Source organism: Mustela nivalis, assembly GCF_964662115.1.
Source record: "Mustela nivalis genome assembly, chromosome: 1".
Classification (NCBI taxonomy): domain Eukaryota; kingdom Metazoa; phylum Chordata; class Mammalia; order Carnivora; family Mustelidae; genus Mustela; species Mustela nivalis.
The window spans coordinates 126,569,985-126,591,864 of NC_139020.1; the positions used below are offsets into that span (position 1 = coordinate 126,569,985).

A 21,880-nucleotide genomic window follows, 5' to 3' on the forward strand; every position below is an offset into this window, starting at 1 on the left:
AAAACTCTCCATCAAGTAGCCAGAATGACCTAGCAGCAATTGTTAACATTAAACATTAAAACTCCATTACCAAAAGTGACTTAAAATATACCTTCTCTAGCCTAGAAAATGTAGAACTATAATGCAGACTAAATTCTGAACTTTAAAATAGTTGCTCATTTGACAAATGTGTAAGCTTCTCCTGGGACAAGGCCCGAGATCTTTATTTTACACAGTGAACATTGTGGATTCCCTTGCTATGGTTTATGACAAATTTAATACACTAACAAAGAAAAAAACGTACATTTCAATGCTTAAACTTTCATGAATACTCATCCTAGCGCTGCAGCCCCCTTCACTGCAGGTCTGTCTCGTTAACATTCTGCAAACGTTCCTGGAACAGGAGTTGAAGAGTACCATCCTCCTCTGGCAATGGAGGAGTGGCATCAACTAGCCATTTTCAAAAACAGAGGATACATGTTAAGGGTTAAAAATAAAAACTGCGGGGGGGGGGGGGTGGATAAAAACAATCAGACCGCACAATCCATAGATTTACTTTTTATTGAATTTGTTAATGTTACAGAGTTCTTGCACTGCCAAACCATGCCTGAGAATTCAAAGAAAGAAATGGTACAATGGACAGCCTCACCCACCCATCATACAGTATATTAAAACTTGATTCATGTGCATTTTTAGACTTCACAATCTTTTTAAAAAGTTATAACAAGAGTTGAAATTTTAAATCTCCTGCAGGTCTTCAGATTTCTAGTATAGTATGCTATTAAATAAAAGTTCCACATACTCATCTCAGTTCATTCCTCAGTAACATAACCCCCAACAAAATTTTGCTGGAAAAAAAATGCATACTTTTCAGGGGAAATATGTGGCTCAAGATCCAAGATTATTTGTTAAGATTTTTGGTTCCCAAATGAAGTCTTCAGTTTAACCAAGAATCCCTTGTTTCTTGCTTAATCATCCCACCTCTCCTTGGCTGGCTCAGCTGCTCACCCCAGTACACCAGAATCAGGTACCCTGCCTGCCGCCTCAACCACCACCCAAGTCATGGCCCAGACATGGTTGGCAGGTCCTGTCAGGAGATACTGTGAACTCCCAGGAGTCAATTTCTGCACTGACACTTTCATCAAGACTGAACTCCTGGAGATGACCCACACCGGGGTAGTTTTACTCGCTCACTTGCTTCACTCTTGCCAGGAGCAAGTCTGCAACTCCAGCATTTGGCAAAGGGATTTATTAGAGAGAAACCCAGACTCTGCATCAAGTGGTCACATTCCACTTTGAAGTATTTCTACTGAACCGAAGATACAAAACTAGTAAATTACCAGACTATCTCATTAGATGGAAAAAGACTTTTCAGTAATCCTGGGTAGCTTCCTGAAGTCCCTTTAAGGACTAAAAATTACTGGATAGTTTAAGCTGTAATTATTAAAAACAGAAGTGCTACATCGCCTGTCTTTCACCCCTGACTCTTCAAATGAACATCAAGACGTACCAGGAGGTTGGTAACAGAGCTAAACTGGCACAATCACTGCATCTGTAGAGATGTTCAATACCTGAAAAATTTGGGCACAAGTTTATCTGGAAATCCTGTCAAAGATATGCAAGATCTGTGAAAACCTAAGTGGGTTTTAGTTAAGGTTCTGCTCACCGTCGCTCTAAACTGCTAAGGGCCGGTCAGTGAATCCCTTGGCCTGAGCAGAACCCACACTCTTTCCACTACAGTTTACTGTACAGTTTAGACCTGATTAGAGGAGGCTTAGCAGCACCTGAAGTAGAGCCCCCCACATCCACTGCCCTTGACATCAAAGGCTATTTGGTTCCACTCTAGGGATTGGCAAATTCACAAGACATTTCACAATTCTAATGCGTATTTCAGGTCACTTATTTAACCAAGCAATATGCTCTGTGGAAGAACTTATTCCAAGTAAAAGGAAAAAAAAAAAAAAAGGAAAAAAAAGGCCTTAATGGGTGGAACACAGAAAAAGCACTACCCAAATAAAAAATTCCTAAAAGAAATAAGATTACTCCCTCCCCTACCCCCTTTCCCACTTGGTGGACCCAAGTTTGGTTGAATTTAATTTGTGGTTACCTCAGAATACAACTCAAAGCTTAAATTATAAAATCACAACCCTACAGAGATTATCTGAACACATGAGTTCTTTTGAGAGCGGCGTGTTCCAGGAAGTCTAACACAGCCCACTACAGAGTATCCTTAAGGGTGGGGCACAGGACAGGTTAATTAAGGTCACTTAAATCTTCATCTTTTACAGCAGATCAGAACCCAGATGGCTGACTTTCTGCAGGATTTCTGATAGGAATCCAGTAGAGCTGGTTTCAAGCTTCACACCGACACATACTAGCTGTAACCTTCCGTGTCCAGAAGTTGTGATCCACATGAAGTCCGCAACGAGTGCAGCAAACCTGAGGTAGTCAGCCCTTACGAAGGCTCAGTATCTGAACATAAAAAGATTTTGAAATGACCACTGGCTGCAGTTTGTTTTTGTATCGGCAGAGTAACAACGAAAGAGCACTGCTGAATCTAGTTCACACATTTACAGAACAGTGAGAATCCCCCTAAATCCAGTATATACAAAGAGCAGCTGGGACACCTGCACCTCCACAGTGCCACAGGGCCGGTCACTTATATCGAGTGGTCTGCATCGGCTGTGGGTCCAGCAGAGATCAGATGATGAATGGCTGTTCCTGGTGGTTAGCTGCAGTCTAGTTACCTTAGAAGGGTTAGCAAAGACCATTTCTTAATTGTACTGTGTGTGGCTGCTTTTCTGATTTTCAAGCACAGCATACTGGTTGTCTAGCTGAAGTTTAAGGGCCTGGTTTTTTGAAACCTCATCCCTACCTCTAGTTTTGTGTCTTACTACTTCAAAGCTCTTCTCCATTTCTTTATCCCTAAGGGAAAAGAAATGTAATCAGTAAATTTCTTCTTCACTAGGTTGTTGATCCTCCAAAAAAAAAAAAAAAAAGCCACACATCCCCCCTTTGAAGTAACCTGAGTTTGGGTTATACCACTTACTTTTACATAAGACCTACGTTAGTATGGTGATATATTTTTTCGTAACAGTGAAAAGTCTCTTCAGATTTCTTTCAGTTAGTGTTAAGTTAGGAAAAGAAAGGAGGTCTTCCGGTAAAAGCAAAGCAGTGTAATGCAACCTTTCAGAAAGTGGGGACTTTGCTTTATGCCTTTCTGGCTTAGGAACCATTTCATAGGAATTCTCTACTTTCGACAGTGGGGGAAACCTGCACATTAAATCATCATCAGATCATTTTCTGGGCTTCGAAGAAACAGAAAACACAAATACCGAATCTCTATGGTCCTATTTTCTGTGGCAGCAATCTATTTGAATACTGTTTACTGCAAACCTATTTTGGGACCAACTTGAAGACAACTGCAAAGTCAAAAGGCTATCTGATGACACGGTGATTCCTTCTAAGAGTCACTTTTATTTTTAGCAAATACAAACAATACATTTCTTTATGCCTAAGGGCAACAATTTTCTGATTCAAGCCAGGTTCTACTCATTATTCAATGATTTCTCCTCACTTCTCCTTGATGGGAGTGGATCAGATAAAGCAAGTTGAGTCCCGTGGGGAATCACTGCCCCTTATTCTGTAGGACAGAGCACAGGTGCAAGTCCAATGGAGGCTTAAGTTCAAGCCAGATGGGCTCTCAAAGAGACAAAAAGACTGGTATTTACTTTAAAAGCCACCCCCCACCAAAACCAGTATTTCCATCTGATGTCCTTTACATTTCTTGCCATTTTATTTACTTAAAAAATAAAATAAAATAAAAATAAAAAATTCATGTCCCTACAAAGGATGTGGAAGTGCCATATGTGGTCATTTAATTCCAGGTAGCATTCATTTTAAGTACCTGCTGAAATAAGATTATTTTAGTATTAGATTTATAAATGCCAACATCTTTCATCTTTTCACATCAACTGGGAATACAATGAAATATTGCCCTTACAGTTCTAGTTTCCATGTTATAAGGAACATGTGTGCTTACGAAGAATTCTATATAGATACATGTCATAGCTACAGAACAACACAAACCAGGAATAGAGAAACTTTTGTAGACAATGTCTGTCTTTGGTGCTTCTTCCCCACTGCCCCCTTCCAGGGTCCTTACCCCTTTCCCCACCCTCAGGCTTGTAAGTCCCACGTAATGCACAGCTGCCTGTCGGCTGTAGCCTGGGCTTTACCAAGGTGATCCACCCCCCCTCAGGTGGGTTTTCCTATCTCCCATTTCCCACTCGCTGGCCAAGGACAGGGTTCCCAGACAAAAGGCAGGAGTTGACAGTACTTACTTCCGGCTTTCTACATGCTTGGCAGTGGACTGCAGGGATGGGAACTGTGTATCACTGTAGATTTCTGGTGGTCCTTGTGGTGTTTTCCTTGTTGTGGTTAACCTGGCTCCAGGAGGCCTATACACACCGCTAGTCATTGCCGGTTCTGGGGTCTCTGTAACTAACATTTCATAACAGTTTAGAGAAACTATTCAAATGCCTTGGCATTCTAATAAGCTAGTCCCGCATTCCCAATGACTTGACAATTACAGAAAAAACCCCAATACCTACACAAGAAGTCTCTCTGGACAACAGAAGAAAGTTATCTGAGAAAATGTCTGATAGTGAAAATGCTCTTCTCTCTCAGGGGCAGTCTTCTAACTTCTTTTCCATGTACAACACTTCGCCTTCCTATGTAAAGGAGTTCTTTCAAACTTACTGGAAGTGGGAGAGGATCTCTTTTGTGGACCTGGGACACAGTCTGTCAGCTACTGTCTTTCAGAACAGCACAACCTCAGCCCTCAGTTTACATACAGGTAAATGTGGGTAATGACTTCTTTATCTGTTTGGTGGGTTAGATAACACACCATGTGTAAAGAATTTACTTATGAAAATGCTTGTGTATATATTTACTTCTAAAAGGCTAGTAAAAATAAGCCACTACATATCTTTAATAATTTCCTTGTCTTCCACATCAGTGGATTTTAAGGATGTCTTATTTTATAAACACAGGTAAAGCAGGGAAAGAATGAGGCAGCTGAGCAGCCCAGTCTTACAGGATGGCTGTTTTCGGGACAGAATCTTTCAGCCTTTCCTTATGTATCATTTTTTCTCTCCCCATTCTTAATATGAATTCAGTATTTTATAATGCGTGTTTTCCATTTATCAAAAACTTCATTTCAAATAAACGCCTACGCCATCATTTATTAGCTGCAATATAATGCAGCCATTTGAATACTACTATAAAGGCTTATTGTCTCATACAGCTTTTAATTAAGTGTGGGAAAGCTGTAGTATCACACACATTCATTAGTGACTGAGCACCTGCTGTGTCAGACGCTGTTCTAAACTGCACCGTGGAAGATACAAATGTTAAGGACATGCCTTCATGAACTGGACTGGATATTCAGGCTGCTAGCTACATGCAGCCATCTGAAATGAAATAAACTTTTAAGAATTCAGTTCCTTAGGTCTAGTAGTCTAGTGGCATTTTAAGTGCGCAACCACCACCTGTGGCTAGCAGCTATTTCGGTGAAGTACTGTGGGGCAGTGCTCGGCTCGAGGGAGGAGACGCATCCACATAAAGGTTGGTGCCCAACCGAAAATGAGTAGGGGAAGGGACTGTAAAGGGAGCACACGATGGGCAGGGGTCTCAGTGTTGAGGTGGAAACCAAACAAGGCCTAAAAGCCATAAGGAGGCAAACAAGCCAAATCTGGTCGGACTCCAGCTTTACTAAATGGCTCAATGGAATGCAGCGACACTCACTGGGTGTCTGCATCAGCTGCCTCTGTGCTGTCACAGCAGGGCTGGGCAACTAAAATCCTCTTCCGCGTGGCCCTCAAAATCTAAATTACCTCTTATCTGGCCCTTTGCAGAAGCAGCTTTCTTAGAGGCTCCTAATATAAAGGAAAGAGGATTCAGGATGAGAACCTAGACAAAAAGGGCCTGTGGCAGCAGTGTACCTGGTATCCTCAAGAAGCAGGGTAAGCGAGGACCGGATTCAAAGAAACAGCAAGTCAGAAGAAGGGATCACAAGGCAGGGATCCCAAGCCTTGCAGGTCACTGAGAACTTCAGCTTCTCTTTGGGGGGGGAGGGGGCGGGGGCATGCACAGAAGCAGACAGACCAGCAAAGAGATGACCTCACTGATCCATATAAAAATTAACAGTTCAAAGCAGAGTGGTAGCAGTGGCCCTGGAGAGAACTAGTCACACAGAGTCTGATTTTTAAAATAAAGACAAAACAAATTTACTGACAAATGAGATTTAGGTGTAGAGCAAGGAAAAGGCATCAAAGAGGACTCCAAGAGTTGTGGCCTAAGGGACTGAATGAACAGCAAGGAGATTAGGAAAGCCGTGTGCTCACCCCTGACATGGGTTTGAACTGCATGGCTCCACTAACACGTTCATGTTTTTGATAAATACGGTAGAGAACTGTAAATGGATTTTTTCTTTATGCTTTTAGTATTTTTCCTCTAGCTTATTCTAAGGATATAGTAGGATAAATATATAAAATATGTGTTGTTACTGATAACAACTAGTAACTGGTTACTGGTATGTTTGTTACTCTTAAGGCTTTTAGTCATAGCAGGCTCTCAGTAGTTAAATTTTGGTGTAGCCAGAAGTGAAATGTGGATCTGACTGCACAGAGGTTTGGGGCCCCCACCCTCGCATTGTCCAAGGGTCCACTGTACATGAGTTCAGCTGGGGATATGCGGATATCGAGATGCCGGCTTGGCGGCTAAGCGTGTGTGGAGGTCAGGAGAGAAGTTAGCTGGTGTGAATTTTGGAGTTGCCGGCATGTGGACACTGTCAAGGGAGGGAGGGCACAGAAAAGAGTGGCAGGGACTGACCACTGGGGTAGGTTCTCTCTCAGAGGCAGGAGAAAACAAAGTCCAGCCAGGGAGACAGAATCAACAGTGGAGGGAGCAGGAGACTGTGGTGTCCTGGGGTGATCAGCTATATAGCAAGCGCTGCTGATGGGGCAAACTGGGTGAGGATGGAGACCTGGACACTGAGGTTAGCAATGCTCAGGTCACCAGAGAGAAAGTAAAAAAACCTAAATGGAAAAGCATATATATACACATCTAGCAAAGGGCTAGAAAGGATGCCAAGAATGCTGATACATACTAATTATCTGTGATCTCTGGGCAGTAAGATTTGGAGTGAACTATTATTCTATTATTCTGCATTTTTAAAAAATGGGTATATGTTATAATGTAATGTTTCTCAAACTTCTCTCAACACTGCCATTTCTAAGGAACCCTTTCAGACATCTGTTTCCTAAACACCATGCCCCCACACCAGGAAATGTTAATACCACAGATACACTGTGCACCTGAACAGAAGATCTAACACTTCTTCATGCTCCCACCAAGAACCTCTTACTATCAACTCTTAGGAATGAAAATGTGCCCTTCTGAGAATTCATGCCTCAAGACAGAGTAAATGAGGAACAGGGTAAAAAACATAAAGACGGGTGGAAACACAGGTACAATTTCCCTTAGCCAACTGTCAAAAATTGACAAATTACAAGTATTTAAGTTTGGCAAGTTAGTTTACATATAAATTTAAGGAGCCTACAGAAAAGCACGTCTCTTAAGGTCTAAATTCCTTTACACAGGATGTGAAACTCTTCAGACAGACAAATACAAACATCTCTCGTAAGAGCAGAAAGGAACCCCACTCATTCTCCTACAAGCGTTCATTTAGTTGCATGCCAACAATACATTGAATTAATACAGACAGCTGTAGGAGAATAAAATATTAAGCTTACCAATTATTGCAGCAGGAGGTGCTTGCACTGGGGCTGTTTTATTCCAGGGGCCTGAAGATTTCTCTATACCACCACCGCCACCTCCACCTTCTTCCCAGTTATCACCTGGATCTTCTCTTTTCTCATTATCATCTTCTTCCTTTTCACTAGTGGAAAAGCAAACAAGTGAATTCAATTACAGAACTACCAGGAAAATCACCACTCCATATCCTCGTTTCGTTTCAAGGCTGATCTGTGTGACCCTAAGGCAAGTAAGTCACCCAACCTCTTCAGAGCCCCAGTGACCCACCTGCTTAAAAGAGACAGAGACAGAAATAGGGGATTTTATCTGTTATACACTGGGACTTCCACCTGACTTCGTATGAAAGGACTGCACTGCTACAAAACATTTAGAAAACTACTTGGTCTGATAGTCTCTGCTTTCCTTTCTTGCAAACCTCATATAGTCAAGAACACTTAGAAATATTTACCATACTACCATGCCAGGCTTAGGACAATCTATGTCATTACATACAGCAGCCCCAAGTAAGAGCAGGACCCCAGCTACCAACCTCACGAAACTGCGGGAGAAGAGGCCAGACTAACCTGAGAAAAGGGGACTTAAGAGGGATTAAGAGGGTAAGCTCTGGATTTTTCTAGGACCAGACCAGAGTGGCTGAATAGGCACTTATGCTAAGCAAATTTTCAGTAATACAAGTTTTTTTTAGTTGTATAATTTCATTTCCTAATCCTTTAGCACCTATTACAAAATACTCTCAAAATGAGAATTCACATTCCCAAAGAAACAAGCCTGTGTTCAGTGTTGACATCAGTGCTACAGACTTTGTTAGTGCCAGTCTCTACTGTTTGACACAGGGAAGATACAGAACTGGTTTCTATCACCAGATAGGTCACCCATTTAAAGAAGAGAATACAAAAACTCAGTCTTTGGCTTCATTAGTAATTAGAAATGCGAAAGATAGCCTTAGTGGTATCCCAAGACCGTGTATAGTGTTTATGCCTATTTCTTCTCTATTTTTAAGTTGGCCTGATTGAAGAATCAGGGAGTCAAATTAACTGCCTTTTGTGGAGATTCTCCCTTGCTGCTGCTACCGCTCTGGCACAGACAACCAACCTTTCACCGAATTATGTTTTGTGACAGTGGTGGTTTTTCCTAGAACTTCAGCCTATCAACCTCCTTTACCATTCTGACCACGCTTTTCTCTCCTACTGGAAAAAAACAAAACAAAACAAAAAACCCAGGACAGTTGCCTAAAGCTGTCCTCCGCCTTTTACGCTTTCAGACATCTTCTCCCCTTGATGCCTGATCAGTGATCATGGTCTTAACAATGCGAAGATGACTCCCACCCTATTGTGCATGACCCTGGGAACATCATGGCCCCTCCTGGCTTCTACAAAAGGACACTCAAAGAGTGTTTTCCTGACATTTCTGTTAAAACAAGGAAAGTGCTAGCTGTAAGACAAATTTCTCAAATAACCAACGGTCTCCTTTGAAGACCCTTATAGAGGGTGTGGGTGGCTCAATCGGTTTAAGTGTCTGCCTTCAGAACAGGTCATGATCCTGGGGTCCTGGGATCAAGTCCTGCCTCAGGTTCCCTGCTCAGTGGGGACCCTGTTTCTCCCTCTGCCTCCCACTTCCCTGACCAGTATCTGTCCCTCTGACAAATAAAAAAGTAAGATCTTAAAAAAAGAAAAAAGACAGAGGAATATTTCAAAGACAATGACCACCAACAGAGGTGATTCCAGATTTTGGAGGCCTAGGGTGACAATCAGGGAGGGGAGAGGGGAATGAACACATCCTCAGCCAGAATTTGTAGCATGATTTTACTTAAGACTGTAAGAGGAAAAAAGATTGAGAATAGGGCCAAGCCACCCTTCAGTTTCCCTTTTTTTGTTAACACATAATATAATCTATACAGCCATTTAAAATAGAATTCCTTTTTTGTTAACACATAATAGAATCTGTATAGCCGTTTAAAATGCTGACATGGAAGGAATATTCATGTCAGTTAAGCCAATGGCTTTCTAAAACAAAATCTATACACCTTAATATAAGTAGAAGGACATTCTGATTCAAAAAAAAGAAAAAAAAGTTTGAAAAAGTAGCTGGGTGCTAGTATGCCTGATTTTATATTTTTCATGCAGCAAGTAGTTACGAACAGATTCTAAAACCAGACTTCCTGGTTCAAATCATCTGGGTTTTGCCACCGACTAGGCCAGGAGACTTTTTTAAGTATGACACTTAACTTTTGTATGCCTCAGTTTCCTCTATGTAAAATAGGGATAATAGTTCTGTTATAAAAATTAAATGAGTTAATGGACACAAAGCACCAAGAAAAGTGCCTGGCATAGAGTAGGTGCTGTTAAATGTTACTGACTTTTTTTTTGGAGTGGGGGGTGGGGCAGAGGGAGAGAGAGTATTAATTAAGCAGATTCCACACTGAGTATGGTGTCTGACAAGAAGCTCAATCTCACAACCCCAGCTGAAACCGAGTCGGACGCTTAACTAACTGCACCACCCAGGCACCCCACTATTACATGCTTTTTAATATCCATCTGAGTTTTCAGAGAGATGCCATCTTTATACTAGGAAAAAAAAATAAGAGAACAAAACTCAAAATCTCAAAAACCCACAACACGAACAGTTCTTTGTAAATAGATTTTTTTTTCTTTTTAAATAGATTTTAAAAAATGAGATACTAAACACTATGACCCTGTGTTTGACAATTTACACATAGAAAGAATGACCAGGTAAGGATATGAAGGTCCTAATTTATCCAGGAGTCTAACAGTGGTATCCTAACATTAGAACTGTTCCAAAATATTTTTTTTCAGTCATCCATTTCTGAGAACTGATGCCAATAATTTTACTTTCATGTTATTTGCTTGGTTCCTAAGTAAAAACCCAAGTGTTATTTACCTAGTTACGTAAGACTTGTTAGTCTGTCCCAGTAACCCAATCCCAGACAGACAAGGAAGTAAGACCCCTACAAGGACTTTAAGAACCTTCACAGCACTTTTATACTCATATATATCCCCAAGGTATGCTAGCTTTCTGTTTGTCATTTACATTGTGAAACACTTACCTCAGCAAAATGTGCTGAATCACTTGTTCAAACATACACACTATATTCTAAAATAGATTTTTCTTCAAATTCTCTAATATTTAGTGATTAATATATCTAAACTGCAATTATCAGCTTACAGTAAGCAATCAACTGAACACTAAAAAATTTTAACACTGATTATCTCTAAGCAGAAGGGATTAGAGATCACTCTCATGCATTTTTAAAGCTGTTATGCCTTTTAAAAACCCTTTAAAAATATAGTTTTTCTAATTCACAGTAAGATACTAAAGAAAAGCCCCAAATTGGCCTGGCAGAATACTGATGATCCATGTAAAAGAAGTTCCCTTACTGTAATGTTTACTACCTCTTCACCCTGAGACAAGTGAAGAATGAATAAATCTAAAAATCCCTTTAAATTACAAAATATTACTAAGTAAGAGGAGTTTAATTAAAGGGATTGTGCATCTGTAATAATAGGCACAAGACAACCTAATATTTTGGTTTCTTAAGATTCTCAAGTATTAAACCAAACATTGGAAATTGTCTAGTAAGGATCTTTCATCCAAGAGAGAGAAGGAACAAAGGCCCAGAGATGCTAAAAGCCTTGTCAAAAGGCTGTAGGACTAAGGGCAGGGTAGAAATAACTTAAAATTTTATCTGATTACTTTTTCTTACTTACACACTTCCAGAAAATGTCAAATCTCTAAATGTCTTAAAATACACGTTGCAAAGAATCATTTCTACAGGAGGTAATTAGGCTAAAATTTGGTATTTGACCCGAAAGAATACATAGCTAAATATATAGCTGATTAATTTATCAGCTAAATTTCACATTTCTAAACACTACACTGCTACTTGTAAATACATTATCACAATATACAGTCTATGGTCTTAAATATGCAACAGTCTGTAAGGTACTCGTGGTAGTATAGCTGAATGAAGCAAGAAAATGTAATATTTACTGAGTATCTAGAAGGCCAGACCCTGTCCTATAACTTCACAAATTAAACCTCACAATAACACCAAGGCAGGCAGGAGACTTAATGTACAAAGACGACATAGACACTCAGACTAAAATTTAAGCCCCTTCCCCAGGGCTAAAAACTGGCAAGCCAAACCCCTTGTCTTCAGAGCTCATATTCTCTCATGTTGCTTCTTTCATTTTATCCTCTTTAGAGCTGTAATAATAGGCACAAGACAACCTAATATTTCTCTATTTTGAGCAAATTCATTTTCAGTACGGCTGATCAGGATTACACAACCTGCAGCAGTTTCTTAATAAAGATGGGACATCATTACCTCTTTATCTCACAGGACATTACATGAGAGTTTATACATCCTAACCCTCCTTCCCCAATTACTAGGGTTTTAGCAGCTAAAACAAAATCCAGACTTGACTGTGCTTCTGCATCTCCACTGGTTTGCCCTATTACCCAACCACTGTTACAACAGCAAAATCACTAGACATGGTCTGATGAGCTATGCTGGCAGCTTCCTCCGAAGACTTTCTCAATGCCTTCATGGGAGACTAAGTGTCTCTCTCCTGTGTTCCACAGTATCCTGCCCGTCACTGAAATGATCTACTGGTGTTTAGTAGAGCAGGAATTATTTCTATAACCCTGATGTCTGGCACACTACAGTCACACTAAGATTTGCTACAATGAATCCAGCTTTGCTGCAGGAGTGATTTCTTCAAGTAACAACTTACCCAGCTCTACCTAATGGTTTTAAAAGTCTAGATTCTTTTTTTGTTGTTGTTAAGATTTTATTTATTTGACAGACAGAACATGCACAAGCAGGGGGAGCAGCAGAGGAAGAGGGAGAAGCAGGTTCTCTGCTGAGCAGGGAGCCCAATGCAGGACTCAATCCCAAGGCCTTGGGATCATGACCCGAACTGAAGGGAGATGCTTAGCCAACTGAGCCACCCAGGTGTCCCTAGAGTTCTAGATTTTTTTTCTTTTTTCTTTTTTTTAAAGATTTAGTTGACAAAGAAGAGAGGGAACATAAACGGGGAGCGGAAGAGGGAGAGGCAGGCTTCCCGCCAAGCAGGGAGCCTGATGAAGGACTTGATCCCAGAACTCTGGGATCGTGATATAAGCAGAAGGCAGATGCTTAATGACCAAGCCACCCAGGCACCCCGAGTTCTAGATTTATTAAGAAGGTTCCTAAAAAAAAAAAAAAAAAAAAAACCACTGGGCTCCAAGAACTCATTTTTTTTTTTTTTTAAAGCAAGCCCAAAATGACGCTTGAATTCACAACCCTGAGACTGAGTCACATGCTCCCCCTACTGAGCCAGCCAGGTGCCCCTCCAAGAAGTCAATTTATTACCGAAACATGACAAATGCTCAACATTTAGTAACTTCAATATTAAATTAAATGGGGCCTACAGGTCCCATTTAGACTGCTAACAATCCAACAATCCAAGCTCCAATGTTAAGCCCCTTTTATCACCATCCCAATGGCACCCCTCTAAAGGACTTGTCTCTACACCATGAGGACCTTGAACACATCTATTAATTTAGACACAAAATCTGTACGCAAGTTCTTTTAATACTCTTGGCACTTTAATCTTGAGCTCGTTGGTAAATGTGTTAGAACATTAATACAGCATTGTTTGCCGCTACTGAAAATTTCCTTTCAAATGAACACTTATCTTCAATAAAGGTCCAGCATGCTAACCTATCATAAGGTCTAGTGTCAAAAAAATTTTAAGGCTATATGCAGAATTTACAGCTGACTAAAGCAAATGTGACAAAAATGATAAGGAGATCTAAGCAAAGAGTATATGGGTACTTATTTTATCTTTCTTGGAACTTTCACGAGGTTTCTCATTTTTCAAAGCAAAAAGTTGGAAGAAAAAAACTTTAAGATTATAAAGCTGTAAATGTCAAGGTATTTTAAGTCAAATTCCAAAGTTTCATACTCCCTTGTCTCATACAGAGATAGCAAAGCTGCCTCTCTCATAGAAAAAGTTTAACAAATTGAAGGCATAAAGAATCATGTGCCCCACCTTCTCAAAGCTATGTCCTTTCTTCTGCCCCTTCCTAAGTAAGGGCTTCTGCCTAAAAGATTAAGACCAAGCTATAAAAGACAATAATTCTACAGCTGAACACTCTGAGAGGGATTTTTGTTTGGTATGGTCATACTCATGTCAACCTGAACATGTCATTTTCTATCAGGTTCATAGTGAACTGACTCACCAGTCTTTAGTCATGATAGTAGTCAGCGTACTTCCACTACCCCTTGTCCTCAAATCTTGGTATTATAAATCAGTTGCCTCATGGTTAAATAACAGACTGCCAAGACTAAGTTATTCTAATTTACCCAATGAATAGAGAAGATTAGTATTGCTGAGTGGGTATTTTACAAATACCCTATTCAAAAATCCTCACAACAATCCTAGGAGTTGTCTCAATTCTGCAGTTCAGAACCAACACTCCAAAGTAAAATGACTTGCCCACAGTCACACATAAGCAGAAGCTGAAACCCAGGCTCCTCTTTCCCCAAAGTCCATGTTTTCGTGACATTATCAACTCCATCCCATTTATGTGGGAAACCTACTTCCACTCCTTTGAAGAAAACAAAGTGTCTTCTTTCCTCGGGGATCCCAAGCCTACCGAGTTTCACTGTCAAAACATTTAATACAAAGTTTACAAGGATAGACAGTATATAGTGTGAAAATCTGTCATTATTAGACCTTAGATGATGTCTCACACTCAAGTCTTTCCTGAAGGCGGTTAGATCGTGAAGGTAGTGGAAAAAATACTCTTGACTCCAGGGTGACTGAGGAGCCACAAAGGCAGCTTCCTGAAAACATGTTTTCCAATGGTAGGTTAGAGAAAGACATGTGGCAGACCACTCAGGAGTAAGACTAGGTGCTAAGAATAACGAGAAAAACAACATAAAAGCTAGTCAAGCTTCAGGTCAAGCAGAATTTAAACACTCGTACTAGCTGAGATTTACCTACGCCCCTGGCAGAGGTGAAAGACATAATTTAAGAAATGTTTCATTATCTCTGGAATAGCCAGAAAGACAAAAATAACCTTGAGTATGGATATGGGATATATAATCAAGAACACAAAAATAGACCTCCATAATAAAAAAATAATAATAAAAATCCTCCCATAATATAATAAAATCAATTTCTAGCATTCAGTGAATTCGAAACATTTCCCCTCAGAAAGTGTTACTCTTGCTCAGTAAGTTCAACACAGTCAAACACTATTCCTCCTGTCATTCAATCTTCAGAATTTGCAGTTAAGAACCTGTGCTTAGGGGGTGCCTGGGTGGCTCAGGTCATGATCTTAGGGTCCTGGGATCGAGTCCCGCATCGGGCTCTCTACTCCGCAAGCAAGGAGCCTGCTTCTCCGTCTCTTTCTGCCTGCCTGCCTGCCTACTGATCTCTCTGTCAAATAAATAAATAAAATCTTAAAAAAAAAAAAAAAAAAAGAACCTGTGCTTAGGAAAGACGGACCAAGAGCCTTATTTTACAGCCAAACAGGAACCACACAGCCAGTGCCAAAGCCCCAATGGATAAGAACTTCACATCTCCTCCTCTTCATTTTCACAGGCCAAACCCCAGAAATCAGGGAAAAAAAAAATTTTTTTAAGGGAAATTTTCTTAACTAACCTCTCTAGAAATATCTCACATACAAATTCAAGAAGTTGTTGGGAGTAAAATTTAGCCTTATCACTTCTACTTATCATTACTTCAAAAGAACCTCAAGAGTGGAGAAGCCCCATTTCCTAAAACGTTTCCCACAGTCAGTCAGGTTTCACTTTGGTTAAGCTCACTACAGAGGAGAAAGAACCTAGGAGATAAACGTCTGGCACTCTGGGAGGTATTCAACAGAAGTAAAAAATATTAGTCCTGGTGTTTGAATTTGAGTAACTTATATAAGGCCATAAATATTACCACTTGGAGAAGTAATAAAACAGTATTCTGTTAAGGAAAATCACTTCTGCCCGTGTGCCACGTGGTCACTGGTATACACAAGCTGCAAACTTCGAACTGGAGGCAGTTCATTACATCATTTATTTCTTTAAACTGGGAATTAAAGAGTTTTAACCTTAAAAACGGTGGAACCATACATTCACCCATTAAAGTAAGACATCTATTCACATGAATCTAAAACCAACTATCACATATTTGACTTAATAATCCCCTTAAACCAACCAACCCATTTTTCAAAAAAATACTGTCTTCTTGAACCTTTTTTTTTTTTTTAAAAGATTTTGTTTATTCATTTAAGAGAAAGAAAGAGAGAGAAAACAAACAGCGGCAGTGGGAGAGGGAAAACCAGACTCCCAACTGAGCTGGGGAGCCCAACAGGACCTGGAAATCATGACCTGAGCAGCAGATGCTTAACCATCTGAGCCACCAAGGTGCCCCTGTTTTCTTGAACTTTAAAAATAACATGCTCAGACTATCTGGTGCCCTATAAAATTCTAGGGAGAAAAAATCTGCAGTGTTAGGATACTGATTATTCTTGGGGGTGAAGGTAGTGACTAAAAGGGCTTTAGATAACCTCTGCAGGAGTAATGTTCAGTTTCTTGACCTTGCTGTTGATTACACAGATTGGTCTCACTGGGTGAACATATAAAATCTGTACATCAATTAAGTATACTTAAATTACAAAAATACATATGTACTAACTTGCTTATTGGAGAGATCTGAAAACCACGTTATTTTTGAATCAAACGAACAAAACCCCTAGGTTCAACACACCAATGTTAAAAGTGAATGTCTTCAAACCACAAAATCCATTTCATTTTAGTGGTCTCAAATAAGTAGGCAAGCTCTCACAGGATTTTGGAGCGGACAGCTAATTTGATCAGCACACAGAAGGACTGCCCCCACAGAGACAAGGAAGACACAATCCATTACAGCCCTAATATGCATATCTAAAGCATGAGGACCCTGTGATACAGTTTGGGGGCCAGTGAAAAACCAAACATACTATACCTACCCTGCATGAGGCCCCTGTGATACAGTTTGGGGGCTAGTGAAAAACCAAACGTACTATACCTATCCTAAGGGTTATCTAAACGCGTTTGTAACCAGACCATACCTTATTTGCATCGCCTGAACTCTGAGGCCGCTGTAATCAACCTCTTTTTGCTCAAATTCTTTCCACTCATCTTCATCCTGTAACACACACACCATTTGGTCAATTAAAGCTATGTGTTAAAACACAACTAAGGCAAATATCAGACTATGAAAAGAGGATCACGCGTCTGGAACCTAAAATACAGACTCGTTTTCTGGCCAAAGGCCCTTTTAAAAATGATCCCAAGGCGGCCGACTAGGCTAGAGGACAAACGTGCCCAGCAGTCCAACCCTCTTGCTTCCACCGGGTTCCCTCCAGAGAGCTGTTACTTTAAAAGCAACCAGGAAAAGTCGAATGAAAAAGTCAATGGTAACCCCACAACTAAATGTCTACCACAATGTTGTCATGAGACTTATTCTGTTACGGGTTTAGAGGCCAAACCATGGCAATTAAAGCTGCCACAAATGCGATTCTTAGAAAATTCTGCTCAGACTGGCGGGCTGAAGTCAGAACACCAAATTACTCAGAGCAGACGTCACTCGATAAATGCTGCTCTGGGCTGGGTACTTCGGACCCAAACTCATTTCCCCTCGAGGGGACCGCGGACCGACTCTCGGTCCCGGCCAGCGACACGAGGTGGAGGGGCGGGGCGGGAGAGGGCTGGGGGTCCCGCGGGGAGAGGCCGGCCGGCCCGGCGTGGGAAGCCCCCGTCACATGGCCAGCCTCCGCGCCCGTCCGCCCGCTGGCCGGCCCCTCCCGGACGCTTCCCCGGGCGGGCGGCCGGCGGGGGCGGGCACATGGGCGCAAGCGCGCGGCCCGGCCCCGAATCCTGGCCTCTCCGGCCCCTCACCTTAGTCACGGCCTTGGTGGCGGCCCCTGGGCCGGAGGCCCCCGCGCCCGCGGTCCCGCCGTCGCCCGGCCGGGCCCCCGCGCCCGCCCCGCCGCCCGCCGCGCCCGCGGCTCCGCTGCTCCCGCCGGCGCCGCCCGCCGCACTCGCGGCACTCGCCGCCCGGCTGCTCCGCTCCTTTTTCTTCTTCTTGTCCCTCTTGGCGAAGAAGTTGTCTAGGCTCCGCTCCTCCGTCTCGGCCATGGCCGCAGCCTCCTCGGCCTGGATGGGTGGGGCCGGCGGCGGGCGCGGCCCGCGGGGCTCAGAGCTCGGGGTCGAGGCCGGCTCTGCGCTCACGCTCCCGGGCGCGGCGACGCCTCAGCCCCGCGGGGTCGCCGAGGCGTGTGCGGCGGGGCGGGCGGCTCCCCCCGCGTGCTGGCGGGCGGTGGTACGGTCCGCCTAGGGGATCGCGAGCCGGTGCCGCCGCTCGAAGCCGCCGGGGCTGCCGCTGCTGCCGAGCCCGCGGTGCAGGATCCCGCCCGCTCCGCAGCCGGAGGGGAAAAGGAACGCGCGGGCCAGCGGCTCCGGCGAGAGTGCTTGGCTAGCGGCGGCGCGTGCAGGAGGAAGACACGCGCGCGCAGGCCCGGAGAGGAAGGGAGAGGGGGTGGGGAGGGGAGGGAGGGGGAGGAGGGAGGGCGGGCCACCAGAAGAGAGAGGCAGCGCCCGCGCGTGCGTACTTATCTCCGCCCGCCGCTGTGGGAGCGCAAAGGGGAGGGCTGCGGGAGGAGACGGAGGCGGAGCTGCCAGAGGAGCCAATCAGGTGTCAGAACGAAGCGCTTAGGCGACAATCCCGCCTCAGATGGGGCGGGGCCTTGGGACAGAGAGAGGAGGGTGTATGCTAAATAAGTGAGGTTCCTGATGGTTCCTGCCTCGCGATTGGCCAGGGGTTTAGCCTTGAGGGCGGGCATTTAGAGGGCTAATTGGTGACTTGGCTGAAGAGGTCCGGCGAAAGGGGCGGGTGCGTTCCGTCTGAGCGCATGCGTAGGGTGCACGCGTGTCTGCTCGCCCAGAGCTAACTGTGGCCTTGTGGCTTGAACTTTAGCGAAACGGAAAGGTTGTGTATTAAGCTAGCTGTGTTCAAGATGGTAACTCCTCCTCCGCTGCACTCTGTACTTTCAACCCCCTCTGGTCTGGCAACTTCTTAAATTTTCATTTTATGGGATGGTTACTAGGAAATGAGAGGAGCCGTGGGCTTGAAGTTTTGGTCTTATTACGAAAATCTTTGATAAGCCGGTAGGTAGATAGGGGGTTAATTTTGTCTGGACTTCACCCTTTGCTAGCTGTCTACCAAGGTCAAGCTAAAGAAATCTGATCCTCGAGCTTCTGATATGTAAAATGAGGGTATTGCTCCTGTAAGATATGGAGGACCTGTTAGCTGCCCAACACCATGCGTAAGGCATGGGATGTGAGATGCATGACTTTTTAATACATTTAAATAGTGCTCCCCGCCATGTCTTGAGTCTGAATGATGGATGCAATTTATCCTTAGCTTTTATATATCTGGTAAAAGGAGGAGAATGGTGTGTCATAGGGATGGGGATAAAATACCCATGTTAAACCTGGTTTTACCATTTAAGTACTTTTTGGGCCTTGAGAATGAAAGGAATTCTTTCATTTGAAATCGGTGGCCTAATGTCAAGTATTAGACTTTCAACTTCCTCTTTCTAAGGACAGAGGAGAGTGCAGCTACTAAGGAAATGACTCAGACTATGTTAGTAGCTTCATGGGGTAGACAGAGTACAGCCAGTAAAAGGAGTGACTTCTTTGTCTTTTTCTTTATAGTTTCCCCATTGAAGGTTGTCTTCCTTCCCTCCCCCACCTCCACTTCTATTAAAGAACTGAGTTCCCAGTATGTCAACAAAGTAAATCAAGAACTTAGCCTTGGGCAATAGTAAACTTAGATATAATTCCCCAGATGTAGCCTGCACCCAATCACCCAGGTGAACCCTAGGTAACTTCCTTCTGTGACACCACTTATCTCCCTGTGATCCGGGCCAAGTCCTGCCCCCACCCACATCTCCCTTAACGTCTCTGATCAAATTTCTTTTTCCTCCTTTCTGTCCCTTTCTCCCTCCCTCCATTCCTTCCTCCCTCCCTCCTTTTCTAACTTTTGTTCTTTCCTCATCTATAAAGCACCTATTTAGGGGTGCCTGGGTGGCTCAGTGGGTTAAGCCGCTGCCTTCGGCTCAGGTCATGATCTCAGGGTCCTGGGATCGAGTCCCGCACCGGGCTCTCTGCTCAGCAGGGAGCCTGCTTCCTTCTCTCTCTCTCTGCCTGCCTCTCAGTGTACTTGTAATTTCTCTCTGTCAAATAAATAAATAAAATCTTAAAAAAAAAATAAAGCACCTATTTAGCTATATTTTAAGGTTATGTGCCTTATTCTAGGTTGAGTAATTTGTCATTCCTGGCTTCAACTCCCTTATAATCAAGAAATTACAGATATGAATAACTGGAATTCAGTCCCCCCCTCCCCGCCCCTTTCTTAGGTCCCCATTAATGTATCAGTGTCTTGAAGGAATTAATGACTTGGGAAAATATAGAGAAGGCATAGCAGCTGAGGGTTGACACCACAAAATTTCCCACTACATTTTTCAGTGTGATTCATGACATGCTCCCAGAACTTGATCATATGTACTGGTCAGGCCAGTAGAGACACCAGTATCTTTGTGGTTGTGTCTGTAGCTATTCTTTCTATATGTCTATTGTCTGTAGTTATTCTTTCCTCCAAAAAGCTTATCCCTTCCTAGTGGGATCCTCTGCTCTGAAACTGACAGAATGTGTTCCCACCAGTTCCTCTTCAATCTCCCCTGCCACCCTCCTCTAGGTTGGTTACACAGTGCCCTGAATCCTGCCATCATCCCCTCATCATCACCTGCCCTCACTCAAAGCATCCTCCAGCTCCCTCTTGATGGTTTCTTCCCCTCAGCCTTCCAATATTTAGACCGTCCCCATCTTTATTATTTTTTTTAAAGATTTTATTTATTAGAGAGCAAACGAGCACAAGCAGGAGAGAGTAGGAGAGGGAGAAGCAGGCTCCCCACTGAGCAGGGAATCCCATGTGGGACTCGATCCCAGGACCCTGGGATCATGACCTGAGCCGAAGGCAGATGCTCAATTGACTGAGCCAGCTAGGCACCCCAAGACACTATCCATCTTTAAAGTAAAACAGACCTTAACTTGTTCTTGCCGGATGGAAAGTTGAACAGTGGTGAGGAGTCAGACCATTCCCAGGTATTTCAGCACATCTTCTAAGGATCTTAGAGTTGTCTGAACATAGAAATGTCTCTCTGAGCCCTCTGAAATGGTATAATCCAAAAGACATCATTTATCTCCCTCAACAAGACCCACTGAGCCAACATTCTGTGAGCTCAAGAGCTGGCAAAGGGCAGCTGGATCCAGCCCATTGTCCCTGGGTTCTTTTTTGCTGAGCTGTTTGTTCCAAGTTCCATTCTGCTACCTAGGCTGAAAATTCCATACACGCTCAGCTCAAAGGAATGTGGCTCATACTGGCCAAAGAGCTTGCCAGGAAATAGGGAGCAGCTTTTCATTTGTGGCTTCTTGTCATTTGTGGCTTCCTCTCTCACATCTGTGAGGCAGATTGTGCTACGGCCTGAGCTATTCCACCAACCTTTTCCAATTGGGGAGCAAATGCCTTCAGACCACTTCCTCTGGGGAGTCTCTGGTGACTTCTGCAGGCAGCCTGGTTCCTGACCTTTAAAGGTCCAGAGACCTTTTGTTTGGTATGGTATTTGATGGCTTCCTGGTATTTCCATGATGTGCTTGTTGTTTAGCTTCGTTCACTCACTCACTCACTCATTCATTTATGTAAAACATTTCTTAAAATGATCACTTACTCCGTGCCAGGCCCTATGATACGAGTTAAGGACATACTTGTCAGAGATAGGCATTACCCTCACAGAGCTTACTGTATGGTAAGCTGCTACCAGAAACAGACAAATGCATGTACATACAACTACAGCCCTTGAAAACCCTGCACAAGGTAGGAATGGTGCGGGATATCAGCCTGCATCACCCAGGTATTTGATGTTGTAGAATGTAAAATTGTTTCCATTAGTCTCC

General features: G+C 43.0%; 1 protein-coding gene across 7 annotated transcripts; it reads right to left on the reverse strand.

Annotated features, from left to right (window-relative positions):
- Positions 1-522: 522 nt before the first annotated feature.
- Positions 523-21,064, reverse strand: CDV3 (CDV3 homolog). 7 transcript variants are annotated; one of them, XM_082719060.1, is made up of 6 exons: positions 17,765-18,481; positions 16,936-17,012; positions 7,797-7,942; positions 4,323-4,482; positions 2,855-2,904; positions 523-2,726 (listed from the first exon to the last, which is right to left on the reverse strand). In XM_082719060.1, the coding sequence occupies exons 1-6, from the start codon at positions 18,002-18,004 to the stop codon at positions 2,719-2,721; spliced, it is 681 nt and encodes a 226-aa protein (XP_082575186.1). In that variant the 5' UTR covers positions 18,005-18,481; the 3' UTR covers positions 523-2,718. The 7 variants fall into 7 exon arrangements, with proteins under 7 accessions (XP_082575186.1, XP_082575190.1, XP_082575189.1 ...); XM_082719064.1 differs by lacking the exon at positions 2,855-2,904 and having other exon boundaries at positions 17,765-18,478; XM_082719063.1 differs by lacking the exon at positions 2,855-2,904 and having other exon boundaries at positions 523-2,451; positions 17,765-18,476.
- Between the last annotated feature and the right edge of the window lie 816 nt (positions 21,065-21,880).